This window comes from Amia ocellicauda, chromosome 1, assembly GCF_036373705.1.
Source record: "Amia ocellicauda isolate fAmiCal2 chromosome 1, fAmiCal2.hap1, whole genome shotgun sequence".
Lineage (NCBI taxonomy): Eukaryota > Metazoa > Chordata > Actinopteri > Amiiformes > Amiidae > Amia > Amia ocellicauda.
The window spans coordinates 49,885,407-49,899,703 of record NC_089850.1 but is presented as its reverse complement, the minus strand read 5'-3'; the positions used below and the strand labels follow the sequence as shown (position 1 = coordinate 49,899,703).

Genomic DNA, 14,297 nt, shown 5'->3' with positions numbered 1-14,297 from the left:
AAAAGGTTCCATGCCACCTTAATTGGGGATTCTGTGATCTTAACTCTGTGGGATGAAGAAGGCAGTAAGTCATGGACTATGGCACAGATCAAATCCTCAGTTTGATTCTAAGAGGATTTTTCCTTCTACCTAATGGAAACCTGTCACTGAGCACTTGCTACGGGCAGGTGGGTCAGTTAGTGGAGAAAATGCACATTCAGCTCTGCCTGTTTCAACAAAAAGAAATCCATCGTGATTCTGTCTGGTCACCTGGTAGTTTGTAGAAACCTCTGGCAGTTTATAAAAGTGTGATGTATCTATATTTTGTGACAGGTACGCTGCTGACAGCTGCTGCTTCTTCACATCTCTGTTTACTGATGTCTAAAAACTGGAATGTACACCTCCATGTTAGATTTAACTGACATTTTATCGAAGGTGTGAATACGTGTGTGTGTGTGTGTGTGTGTGTGTGTGTGTGTGTGTGTGTATGAGTCATAGTGAGCGTGTGTGTGCGCACATTTGTGTGTCTTTTCACTGAGTGCTAATGTATTACTGTACATTGCGTCTCCTTTGTAATTGTCTGTAATTTTAATCAGATGGAAATGAGTCCGTAAACTAACAGAATTAAGGAGCGTTTCAAGGGTGGCAGTTTGCAATACCACAGCTGCTCGGAACATTAAATAACCCCGATCCCCAGAGCAATGCTCATAAAGTATTGATGTAACCTAGTGTGTGCATTAATTTGGAAGGGGTCTTCTGAGTATCAGAAGTTGGATAAGTGACCTACTTTGGAAGGAGATTGTTTGGATAATGAAGGTTGTATTCTCAGAAGCATTTCCCAAGTTTGATGAAACTTTGCATCAGGATCTGCTATAATAAGGTATTCCAAACACTGCAAAATTACCATTGTGACCTACTTTCTTTAGGGAACAGACAGACCCATGTTGTTTTCTCAGCTCTCATTGTGCCTTTCAATGTAAGATAAGGACCATGATGAGCCCATTAAATTCCTATGGTACTTATTTTCTAACTCACACACCACAACATAAAATAGTTCCTCTGTCTCTGATGAGCAAAACACAAACAACAATGACAAATAAAAGAAACCTGAACAATGAAACAACCCAGCCAGACGATTTGTTTCACAATATAGCATTTACTTTTTATTTTATTTTTGTATTCTTAGTACCAAGAGAACAGAGATTGCCTGCAAATGTATCAAGGCACTTTCTGTATCATCATTATTAAGGCAGAACCGTCTGTTTAAAACAAGGAGGCCAACAGAAGTTGAAAAAGGAAAATGGTACCAGATACACACATGTTTTACGTGCTGTTGCATCTAACTGGTGTGCAGCTCTTATGTTTTGATCACCTATAGAAGTCTCACCCATGCTAGGAACACTGGCCGTATGGTTACAGGTAAAAGGATACACACGCAGGGTTGGACAACTCCAGTCCACAAGGCACTGATACTTGCTGGTTCTAGATGTTCCTATTAATTAGCAACTGACGGATGCCTGGAAACCACAGATGATCTGACCCACCAAACCCCCAAAATTACACCCACAAGGCACTGCAGTCATCGAAGGCCTGAAGCTGACAATCCCTGATCTACAGAGTCCTCCAACAGAGCCCCACGCACTGAGGTGGAAATGAGTCGATGTGCACGGAGACGACACATGGCACTCGGTGACACCACAGGCAGCAGTTGTGAGCGACCACACGCATGAACAGAGCACTTCAGGATTTTGAAAGCAATCAATGCCCGGGCACAGAAAATACAAATCTGTGAACATAGGTGTACAAATACATTTATTTTCTTAATTATTCACATCATAATAAGTGAGGTTTGATTTCAATGCTTCTGTGCATTTAATGACTGGTAATCCATGCTGACATGGACCCGGCACTAGAATTTCCTGAAGGAAAAAATTATCACAATGTCTTATTTTCGGTGGATGGATTTGCTCCCATGTTGACACGCACACAAACATCAGGGACCGAGAGTACATTACATAGATTGCTAGTTTCTCCAACTGGCAGTGAATAAGCATGTCCAATTTAGAGAAAACACCCAATCTGTGGGATGTTGTGTTTGAATAATACAGTACATACAAGAAAATGAAAGTTAAAAAAATAGGTATTTGCTCTGTCTCCCCCTCCCCTCTCTTCCACCTTTTTTCCCGTCCTTAATCTGGTGTGGCAGTACAGAAAATGAATCACCACTTATGCTGTTTGCCTTTTATTACAATTGTTTTCCTTCAACCAGCATAATCTCATAGAGCCTTGCCAGAGTGGCACAGAAAGTGCGAGCTGCTCTAAACAGCAGAGCGTCTGTTTCCAGCTGACAGTCAGAGCCCTCAGCCAATCAGGGCCTGGCAAAGGAGGGCCAGTCTCCCTCCTCCAGATTGCCGTTCCAGTGTCAGTGTGAGAATAATCAATGAGAACTCAGTCTCTCTTCTGCCTCAACTTGCATTGGATTTAAATCACCTTTACACACAGAATAACACCAGGGGAAGGAGCAGGAAAATCAACAACAAAACGAAGCCAGGCATTCTTATCCCCCCACCCCTCCTGAAAAAAAAGAGAAAGAAAGAGAAAGAAAACAAAATATATATACACAACATATCAGGAGGAGAAAAGAAGAGGAATAAGAAGGGAAGAAACAGCACAACTGAACATTTTCAAGAATGTACAATTCTGTCTGCTTCCTCATCCTTTGCTGCCTGTTTGCTCTACTCCTGTTTCCAGGTAATGTAATTGCCTCTTTTAATTATTATTTTGATATTTATGTAAAAAAAAAAAAAAAAAAAAGCGCTGTTTACAAACTGATGGACACAAATGCTTTGAGTTTGGTTTGCAAGAGGGCTGGAGAGGCAATGCTGTATATCCTAATGGCAAATACTGTACTGCTCCTATTGCAAATAGTCCCAGTTTTACACTGTTCCCTCTCCCCTGTACTGAAATGATCTCAATGCCAATAGACAGATAGATGGAGAGAGAGAGATGAAAAGAAGACGGAGATAGAATGATAGAGAGATGGAGAGGGGGAGAGAGAATATAGACAGAGTGTGAGACAGATAATTATACACAGTGCTGAGTTAGACACTCGGTGCACACGTTGGCGCAATCTGGGTGAACGCCAGTGAGGCTGCTGAGGGGTGACAGAGGTGAACCCGTGGCTATGACTGGCATCTGAAGGTGAACCCTCTCAGTGCGTTTCCCTCAGGAGCATTGGTCAAAAACTTCAGCTCAGCAGCATGGGTTGCTTGGCTTTTGAAAATATTATGGCAAATGCAGGGTGTCAGACAAGGGAAAATCAAAAAATCTACACATGTGTGCGTCTCCTGCCGAGTTTAAAGTTTGGGTTGTGATATTCAGCATGCACAGGGCTGACACTGTCGGCTACCAAAATCAGCGGGCTAAGGGGGGCATACTGTCCATACCAGGTAATTAGACTCATTGTGTTAGAGATCAGCGTGTCAAATAGGAGTCTGGCAGGCAATTGCAAGGGAAATAACATGATAAGGAAGATTTGCTTGTTTGTTTATTTATTTATATTAAGAAGAAGAAATCTGTTGCCGGGGGGCATGCCATGCAGATGTATGAAGTCACTGTAATGAATATTGACTCTCCAGCTTTTGCCTGAGAATCACATGGCCCAGAGACTCATCATTCAATCCAGGGTGAATGGGACACTTTCTTTTTAAACAGATATTTTTCCTGATCGATTACACTTTCAGGTGTGGATATGGAGAGCTGACAAGCTCAAACTTATTGAATTTTTGAGGAGTGCCATCCATGAGAACCTATACATTGAAATATTTGGTTATAAAAGCTTTTTTCTTCATATCTGTTTGAAATTCACAAAATTGCACATAATTAATATCATATCAGTAGTGTTAGACTGGAAATACAGGTCATGTTGAGAGCTTATATTGTGCTTAAAGCAAAATGTATTTTGGAAGAAAACACAAACAAACCCAAACAAAACAACAAAGCAAGCCAGCTAAGATAGGTTAAAATATTATTCCAAAGCCAACAAGCTGTGTCAATTATTGTTAGAAGTGTACTCACAGCTATATTATCTTGAGGAAAAGTGTGTATATTTTGTAACATTTTGTTGACACCAATATCTTCTACAGTATGTCAATTGATATATGTAGCATTACTCTGTACAGTGTATATATTTGGTAATCCTCCTTGTATTATAACATTCAAGTATTATTGCTGCACTTGATCCCCAATAAAAATGAAAAAAAGAATATATATAAAAGTAGATGTTACCATACAATAGAAAACGCCTGGCATATCAATGGCATGGAGCGCTGTGTCCTGTGGGCGTGGGTATTGTATAGAGGATTGTATGTGCCCTGATTACAGCGGTGGCAGCTCTTGATGTCTTCTGACGCAACGGAGCCCACGCCACACCCCCCGCATTCAGCCTCATTCCTTCACACCTCCTTCAGGTGCCACTCAAAGAAAGGGACCACACGCTACAGATATAATAATGAGAACATTCATAATAATGTTAATAATTATTATTATTATTATAATAAAGGCTCATTTGAGATTGTTTTTGCCCCCTGACTGAACAGCTGCTTAGGTGGAAGAAAGTGTTTCTAATAGAATATAGAAGTAGCCATGTGTTACAGCACCATGTAACTATAATTAAATTAGCTGTTGTGAACCCATTTTACAGCATTTGCTTTAAATCTGTTCGTCAGTGCTTTTCCATGCATGCAAACGTGCTGCTTAGAAAAAAAAAAAAAAAAACATACATGTGTATATTTAAAATGGAAAAATCCTGATTGGTAATCCTAAAGCATAACCTATGTATGGATTTCGGATCACAATATTCTAGGTGATATGTTATTAACTATAGTCATGACTATTTTTGAAACAACACAATAACAGCAGCAATAAAAGTTGCCTCAGCTTTGGAAATTGGAGGAAGTGTTTATGGTTGCTAGGCCATTGGTGCCAAGCCCTGGTCCTGGAGACCTATGGACTTGACTGGTATTCATTTCAAATGTCTCGGGATTCAGCTGGTGACTCTCCTGCTACTGTATGTTATCTTTTCAAGGTCATATGGTGGCAGTGTAGTCTTCCTAATTTGCGAGCCAGCCATTTGTCAATTAGTTTCCCAATAGCTCTTACTCCACCCTCTGATGTCAACACTTGGACATCTCTGAATCAAAAGAACAGGGTTTTTCATTGGCTATATTCCTCCCACCATATGAAAAAGAAATATGTGAGCAATGATTTTCGAGGGTCGACCTACAGAAGGCAGAGAAATTCTGCAGATATTGACAGTGGTGAGGAAGTCTACTTTACAAGTTCATTCAAGTTAATGGACACCTAAGGATGTCCCCAGACATAGATGCACCTGCTGAGCTGATGCCTTCATGACCTCAGCAGGTATTCAGAGATACAGTGTGGATGAGCATGCATTTCCTCCTCATCTCTGCCAGATTACTCGATCCACTGTAGATGCTGACTGAGTCACTTAGATCTTCTTTGTAAGCCGGTAACAAATTGCTCAAACAGTTGGGAATGTAGTTTTCAGGGGTTGACAGTAATCCGAATCACAAAATACAGGTTGAAATCAGAGAGGTATGAGTCATTGTTTATCTGTACATTTGTTCAGCTCTCACAAGTAGGTACAATCCAGTCATGTCTACTGTCAGTCTGGGAAATGCAGAAGCTTTCTCACTTTAAAAAAAACAGAAACCGTATCTTTGTGAAACTTAACCTTGAACTTCAAACAACCATTTTCCCTCAGCGCAGTTCACCTTTCTTTCCAGCTACATATTCACCCATTATGAATTCTGTGTTCTGTTCTTATCTAATGATGAGTTTGCTGCTCCCATTCCGTCCAATTACTGATAAACTCTAAGCTTGCATCTGACGGTGTGCATTATTGTTAGGAAGGCAGCGACGGGTTCACCCACTGGATCTGGCTGATAGCACACACTCTCTCACACACAGGGACACCTGTGCAGTACCTAACAACTGTATGCAAACAAGGAGTGTTTATTAACTCTTTACAGTACAGCTTCTGTAACTCCGTGTTCTTTTTTTCAGACGCTGTCATCTCATATGCAAGTTCGAATATCTTGGTATAGGAACAATGTAAGTCGTCGGGACTTGTTTGATCGAAGAGGCTGTGGCCATGTTGCAGTCGCTTACAACGCAGAATCTATAACCTTGTAAATATCACAGAATGCAGGGCGAGTGTATAAGAGGAGAAATTCTTATTTCATTCTGATATTTGTAAAGTGTATCTTTTCTGATAAATTAGGTTTTGCATTTGGGGGTTTAAGGGGTTAACCTCACAGAGGGAGAACCCAACACTTTAATAGGAGCAAGTGGGTCAGCAAGGTGGCAAGGTGTTTAGTTGATATATTTATTTGTTATTCGCTAATACATATCTATAAGGCTTTATTCATACTCTATACCATCACTATTACTAATCTGTATAACACTTATTGCACAGTAATATAAATAACTATAATATTAAGTCTGAGGGTCAGCTGTGCCTTAAACTGCGTGGAGAAAAAAGGTTGACCTTGGCAATTCAGGACTGGTTTTGCCAATATACCACTTAACTGACAGCTTCTCTCACTTTTAACATTGCCCTCCTTCGGTTTTCACAGACTGATGTTCTTCTACACAACTGAGGACTATTTCTGTCGACAGCAGTCTGTAATCCTGAGAAACTGACTACATCTGTGGGGAAGATGCAGTTTAAGACAGTAGCCTGTGTATCTTAGATGTTTTGGATAAATAATGAAAGCATATATAGTGTTTCACCCAATAATCTTTAGTTTGGATCTGGACTATGCCTAGCACAATGTTTCTATAGTTAATAAATATTCACACACACACACACACACACACACACACACACACACACACACACAAATCGCTGCAGAAGAATATAACGGTAGAGACTCCATAGAGTGTTTGGGCTTGGATTAAATTTTAATTATAGAGGAATTATGAAAAAGTCAGCCCCAAACCTCAAACAAACATAAACAAACATGGAGGTAATGGAGATATTTGGGAAACTCAAAAAAGTTAAAGATAGATTCCGTAATCTTCAGCACTTTTTTCTCGTTTGTATAGGGATACTACTGTGGTAATTAAAATCTAATCCTCGCACAGGTTTGATTCTGGCTGAAGCCATACAAAGAAATTAGCTGAATTCTCAGCAGGAAGTCGACTCAGTGAGCGCAGCAGGTTCCCCGGCCTGCAGGGAGCGCTGAGCAATGCTCTCCTGGATTCCTTTCAGTCCCAGGGGGAAACATGCCATCAGGTTTTGAAAGCCAGCTGAGGATTGCGCCCTAAAAGATACATACAAAATAATACAAAAAAACTAATAATTATAAAAACATGAACATGATATACTTTTTTTCTTCAAGGCAAAACATGCTTGAACTTTTTCTAAATTCCAAATATAACATTTGGTCATTAATACATTTATTATTTTGGACTATTATTATGATTATTTATTTGTCTAGCAGATGCCTCTATGCAGGGTGATTCACAGTCTGTACCTTTGTTTCTTTGTGCCTCTCTGCCTTGAATTACTTTCAAAACGGCTTTGAAAGTTCTCTGTAAACTTGAATGTCTTTAATATCTCACCTAAGATATATTTGTAGAACCTCAGTAAAACACTGATTCAATCTAAGAGGCCTGCCATGCATGTGAGAACATCCACAAAAGCTTCACGGACATCTCTCTGAAACCCTGTGTTTATCTGCCTAATTTCAAACTTGGTTTTCATAGCCCAGCTGTGAGGTTTAGGTGCAGAGATACAGTGCACATCATCCTGAACCGAAGCAACAGCCCGCTATGAGTCACAGGGTCACCTCACTATCCCCCCAGAAGAGGGTGCTCTAATCCTGTTCTCCACCCTGCAAAATCAGATGGCAAGAAAAAAAATAAAATAAAAAAAAAATAAAAAAAAAAATATATATATATATATATATAGAGAGAGAGAGAGAGAGTCACTGCTCTGAAAACACTAATTCAAGAAAAAAACCGAAATATATAAATAATAAATAAGTAAAACATGCTTAGCCAAAATATATCTGAGTGTTATGAACCTTTAAAGATTCCCCTCCTTTTTCTCCAGCTGCTCCTCAGCATTCTTAAGACACAGGATATAAAACACAATAGCATCCTTCACAGAAACAGTAATCCTTAGAGCACAACAAGGCATTTTTATAAAGAAGCCTCTAAATCTACAAACAAACCTCAAGAGCATACACTTGCCTAACGAAACGGGTCACTAGCTATTAACGAAGTGCTTATTATATGCAAATTAAGCGGGTGAGGAAATAATTACTATTGATTGACTGAATCCTGTCCACAGTGAGTAATTGCTATTTTTGAGCTACAAGATGTCAAACAGAGCTGACAGATGTAGAAATGGAGAGCTCTAAGACAATTGAATATTGCACTGTATTATTTTGGGCAGGTGGGATATTTTGCATATTAAAGCACCATACAAAAGCATTCTTGTCAAAAGAAAGAAAGAAAGAAAGGCATAAAGACTTTTAAACATTTAGCCTGCAATGAGATTAGTCTAATGTCAGTTCAGATTGTTTGTTGTGTTATTGGTGGTAATGCAAAAAGCCCTGTTTGAATCCACTTTAACACATAACAGAGACACAGTAATGAGTAGGCAATGCTTTCAGATAGCTGCGGTATTGGCAGGATACACAATGGGATAATGCACTAGTTCTTTTAACTCTGCAGCCTTTGAATTAAATACCCACTAGGTCTGACCTGGGGGCTTCAGGACAAAGGAAAGTTAAAAACAACAATGTATTGACCTTTGCATTAAGGATACTGTTACCCATCATAAATGTTGAAAAAAACAAACAAATAATAAAAAAAAGAACTACCAAACAATATCCACTCTTGATAATGCTGTGATTTGCAGTATCACTTTAATGCATCCACTTTAAGTGAAGTGTTTTTTGTTTTTTTTCCCCAAACACTGAGAGAAGTGTGGCTGGGTGCTATTATTGGGGTACTAGTGATTCTCTGTATGAATTTCACTTCAGGAAAATTGAGCATGAGATGGATCCACATTTAAAAAAAACACTGCACTTTGTCTGAGCCTGGCAGTAATTTTGACATTTGTAACTAATTGTAACTCATATTATCTTACAGGAGTATGACCTGCTCACGTCTAAAGCATTATTTCAGATACAGTTTATGGCAAGGTGTATAGCTATACATAAATACATACATAAATAAATAAAAATAGCATTACAATATGTTGAAATATGCACGTATTTAATTTCCATTTTTCAGTGTACTGCTCATATTAGCCACAGTACATTAGTAAACTGTTTGAAATGTGGGGGGGATTAGTGGCATTTATTTCCATTCTGTTATGCTTTGAGGATTTAGTGAGCTACTTTAAATATATCCTATTGTCTTTCATGAACTAAAAGCTGTGACATAAGAATGCAAACTGGGTACAAAGACAGACACAAAAACTGAGCAGCACCGAGAGTGGGACAGGAATGTGCATCACAATCTTCCCCCTTGTCTGTGTGTAAAGTTCCTCTTAATGTCAATGATGCCATGTCACAGGGAATGAACCAGCCCTTTTTAAAAACATCTATTTAAAACAACCGGAGAGCAGTTGGCGATAATGTCTAATTATTGATAATGTTAAGAGATGCTTCAATAAATTAAAAACTAGGTACTGAGTACGTGGGCATGCCAACAGTACGTGACTGTGCTGTCAATGAACGCACTGTGACATTTTAACTGAATCACCGAGGTAAAATAAGACCTTAAGCGCAAGTGTTAAAATAATTTAAACAAATTACTACAACATATATTTGCACATATAAAACTGTATTTTTCTAGATCGCTAGCATGGTGGGGGATCTGCAAACGGTAAGGAAACATCCAGAAGGGAGTACCTTAGCAAGAGCTCTGCTTCACGGCATTCAAATGAGTGCCGCTGCCACTTTGCAGAGCTTCGACTGTAAAGAGGTTTGCGATATCTGAACACAAGACCCTCTGTTCTGAGCCGAGGCTAAAATTAACATAGAATTATCAGCGTTAAAACATACTAATCCACAGTGAAGGTAGAGATCCTTCTTTTGCTTTTACATCATATAAAACATGTATAAGTTTTGATGTTTTGACCACAAATAGCTAAGAGGTTTAATAATCCCCCACCCCCCCGGCAGCCACTTTCTATCAATCAATCCTTTACCTTCATTACCTCACTGGATTTTGAATGGAAAATAAACATCTGCCCATCACGGTATATTTGCTGTTTGTTTCAGGCTTGGTACCTCAGTCACTCTCAATAAATGTACAGTGATCAGTGATATGAAAACAGAGTGACAGTGGTTCGAAAAACCCTGCCAGTCATCTTTGAAATCCAGGCTCTCTGGTCTCTGAGTTGCCTCCAGACGAGCTGAGGAGGTCTTCTTCAGAGCAAATACAAGTGCTTAGTTTATTGAAACGATGCGGCTCTTTAAAACCTCTCTTCTGCAAAGTCCATATAAACTGACAAAAAAAAATAAAGCTAAAACAGCAGAGCATGAGAACAGAGGAAAGAAATTATAAGTGGGGAGAGAAGTGGAATGTGGATACTAAGCACTTGAGGATCTCTGCAGAAATGATGTTTCAGCTGGCATTATTCCCTTACACAATACAGACTTCACCAGTAAGAATGCTATTAAAAATAAAAACTCAGATGACTACTTCCACATCCACCACCACTGCTATTAGATATAACAACAAGAATCTCTCGGCTGTACCATATGAGTCTGAATCAATGGTACAGAAACAAACAAACCACTATCTAACTTTCTGTTTAAAAATATTTGTAGCCCAGAAAGTGGTTTGAGTGAGAACCTTGATCCCCAAAACCCTTCATTCATGATTACTGTGGATTCTCAGCAGTTAAACGGGTCATTCTCCCCTGGAAGCGCTCGTCAAGAAGCGTTCCATCCTTGTTTTAGACCTAAAACCTGCTGGTTCACGTCTCTATGCTTGATCCCTGCCTGAACCCAGGCTCTGTTTCACACCAGTGGGCCTTTTGATAAGTGTAATCTTAATGTTTTTAAGGCCGAGGTCTAACCTTTGAATGTTTGAGGTCTTTTGAAACGGGAGGAGTTGGTGCAGCGAAAGACCTGCAAACTCAGCAGGAGACCCGTTTCTTTCTTTACAGGGTTGAGCAGCGTCTATTTGCCCGAGAAGATCTGCTCCAGACCCGCGTTAAAGCACTGATAGGACTGCACTCTGATGGGGAAATGCGGCCGCCAGGCCACCTACGCACAGAGAACAGCTCAGATATTAGAAACAACAGGGGTAGAACTGAAAATGTCTTTCACACCAGTTTATTTACACAATAGGTGATATAAATAAAACATAAAGTGTTTGCACTTGAAGTTAGTACCTGTTTAAAATGTATACAAAAAGAAACTGGATTTGGAAACCATGTAGTACAGCCCACAGCGGATTTGGTGGATATCTAAGGCACAATGTATTTTTTCCACAATGCTGTTACTGCTCCATCATTGTAAATCATTGTACATTTTTGATCAGTTTCTTATATAGTGTGGCATGCGTCATCTTCAATGTACATTTTTGGGTATTTTATTTATGTGCAGATGAAGGTTAACTCATTGTGTAAGTTTATTTTTTTCCCTCTGTTGGTACCAGTAACACTTTGGTAATAATGCCTACAGCTCAGTAATGAAATAATGTAAAGACAGCACTGCCTGTGTCTCTAACTCAATGGGGCTTGAGAGGCAGCAGGAGTTTCTGTTCACACAGCATAAACACATACCGAACTCTTCAATGGCTCCTGCTATCCATATTAATTAGTAACATTAAAAGTCACATTAAAAAAAGCCACAGAGGAAGAATAATATTGACCTCTTCAAAGAAACGGCTACAAAAAAAGCTCTTCCGATAACTCACAAGCTGAAAGATTTTACGCTCTGAATACCACACAGAAATGGCTTTTGGTAACTTTCAACAGAGAGACAAAAAAGTTTGAGGTTTGCAAAACATCAATGAACGGATCTGAAAAAACAGCCAAAGTTCCAGATACTTTATATCATGTCAGTATTTAACACCGCACTTTAATCCTTATGGAGCTGGCCGGGATGAAGTGAGAGACCCCCGGGCATTCCTCAGTAGTAGATTACAAACCCAGATCTGGACAGAGGGTTCCATTTAGAAATAGTAGCAGGCCATAACAAACAGCTGCTGGGTTTCTGATTTGCAATTGCTGGATTGGTGGACACCTTGATTTAATTTAACCTGCTTCAACGTGTCAGGTGATTCTATTAAAGGCACAGAGCAATACTTCGGTGAAAGCTGAAGCAGCCATCATTGAGAAGTTTGGGGAGTTCAGATCTCTTAATGGCTCTATTCTGCGAACAGCGGTTTCTGCAGGCACACAGAGATGCATGGGGCAGGAGTTCAACTCTAATTGGATATTAAACATTAAACATGCTGGATGTGAGAGTGGGCCTAGCTGATTCATCCAGACCTTTAATGTGATTGAACATCACTTTATTTTACACTTAAACTTCAGTAGATTTAGATTTGGAGATCCTCTTTACTGCTCATTGCTTTGACATGGAACAACTCAATACATAGGAGAGACTTTTGAAGAGCTTTTGTGTAGCACAATCATTTTTTCCCCCAGCTACCACTGTAAAGCAATCTCACCTTTCACGCACGTCATTATAGTGACGGGTTGCACTTTGCTACACAAAGAGATACGTATATTTCTGGAACACAATGCCACTTAACTGCTCATTTTGAGGACAACTGTTACAGTTTCTCAAAAAAAACAAAAACATTTTATGTCCTCATTCTGCAGTTTAATTAACAACATTTAACACTTAAAAGTTTCAAAACAATGGCAGCTGTCAGGAGCCTAACGGAGTGCTGTTGGGGGTTCGGATGTGAAGTTACATCACTTCCAGGACAGCAACACTGCGGGAAAAAACTACAAGAGCACAGGATCTACTGTGCCCATGTTTATGCTCAGTTGCGCTTTAGTTATAATATCCAGATCATTAGTGATGATAATAATAATAATAATAATAATAATAATAATAATAATAATAATAATAATAATAATAATAATAAAAGCTGTAAAATAGTCAAAACCACATTTTAACAGGAAACTATTTAAAGATGAAGAAAACCAGAAAGGCAGCCCTGCAGTAAAAAGTCTTTGACCTAGCAGTTATCCACACACTCCACTTATCTCTATACTGATTAACATGTCTTACATGAAGAAGCTCTCTATGGTAAAGTTCAGTCTGGCCTAATCGTTACCCTAAAGGTCTATAACTTAAAAGACTGGTTCCCTCTGGGCCAGTTTAGGCCATGACAAGGTTAGAATTATTTAGCAGGGCATTATGGGATTATTCCAGTGCTGGTTCTACACAGAACAGCTCAGTCGCAGACCTGTGCGCACTGTCTTTAATTCCAGAATACAAACCAGTTGATGTGTCAGAGCACTGTTTTTTTTTTTTGTATTTTCTTTTCTCTTCAGCTGTCCAAATAATCTGATATGGTCTCTGCTATTGATTAAGTGTATGTCATTAACTCAAGGTCTGTTGTTCTCATATATGAACCCTTGGCAAGTTAATAAGCCAGAGTTAACAGCTCGGCCATTCTATATTCATAAAGTGATGTAGACTGTAACTGGAGACAGTAGCATGCTCTTGAGATCTATTGACTGGGAATGCAATGCTAGTCAGAAAAAAAAAACAGCCCTAAAAACAAATAAAGAAAAAGACGATGCTGATACCACTGACCACTACTTGAAAAACTGCAGTAAAAATAGTTTAACTGGAATAATCATCACTTACACCTGCCTCATCGCCTCTGCTACTTACTTTCCAAAAGCCATCAAATTCTCCATCCATCCATCCATCCATCCAATGTTGAAACCGCTTATTTTGCCGAGGGTCGCGGGGAAGCCGGAGCCGATCCCGGCAGGAATAGGGCGCAAGGCAGGAATCAAATTCTTCCCACTCAGCTAATACAATAAACCACACAGATGAGTCCTTAAGCACTGATTGGACTCTAATGGTATGGTTGTACAGTAATGTGCAAAAGTTTTAGGCAGGTGTGAAAAAATGCTGAAAAGTAAGAATGCTTTCAAAAATAGACATGTTAATAGATTATATTTATCAATTAACTAAATGCAAAGTGAGTGAACAGAAGAAAAAATTACATCAAATCCATATTTGGTGTGACCACACTTTGCCTTCAAAACAGCATCAATTCTTCTA

General features: G+C 39.3%; 1 protein-coding gene across 1 annotated transcript in view; it reads left to right on the top strand.

Annotated features, from left to right (window-relative positions):
• The first annotated feature begins 2,404 nt into the window (after positions 1-2,404).
• opcml (opioid binding protein/cell adhesion molecule-like) overlaps positions 2,405-14,297 on the top strand; it is a 558,777-nt gene continuing 546,884 nt past the window's right edge. Inside the window, exon 1 of the mRNA XM_066707915.1 lies at positions 2,405-2,730. Coding sequence (XP_066564012.1) covers positions 2,670-2,730 — 61 coding nt within the window. The 5' untranslated portion in view covers positions 2,405-2,669. The remainder of the gene's footprint in view (positions 2,731-14,297) is intronic.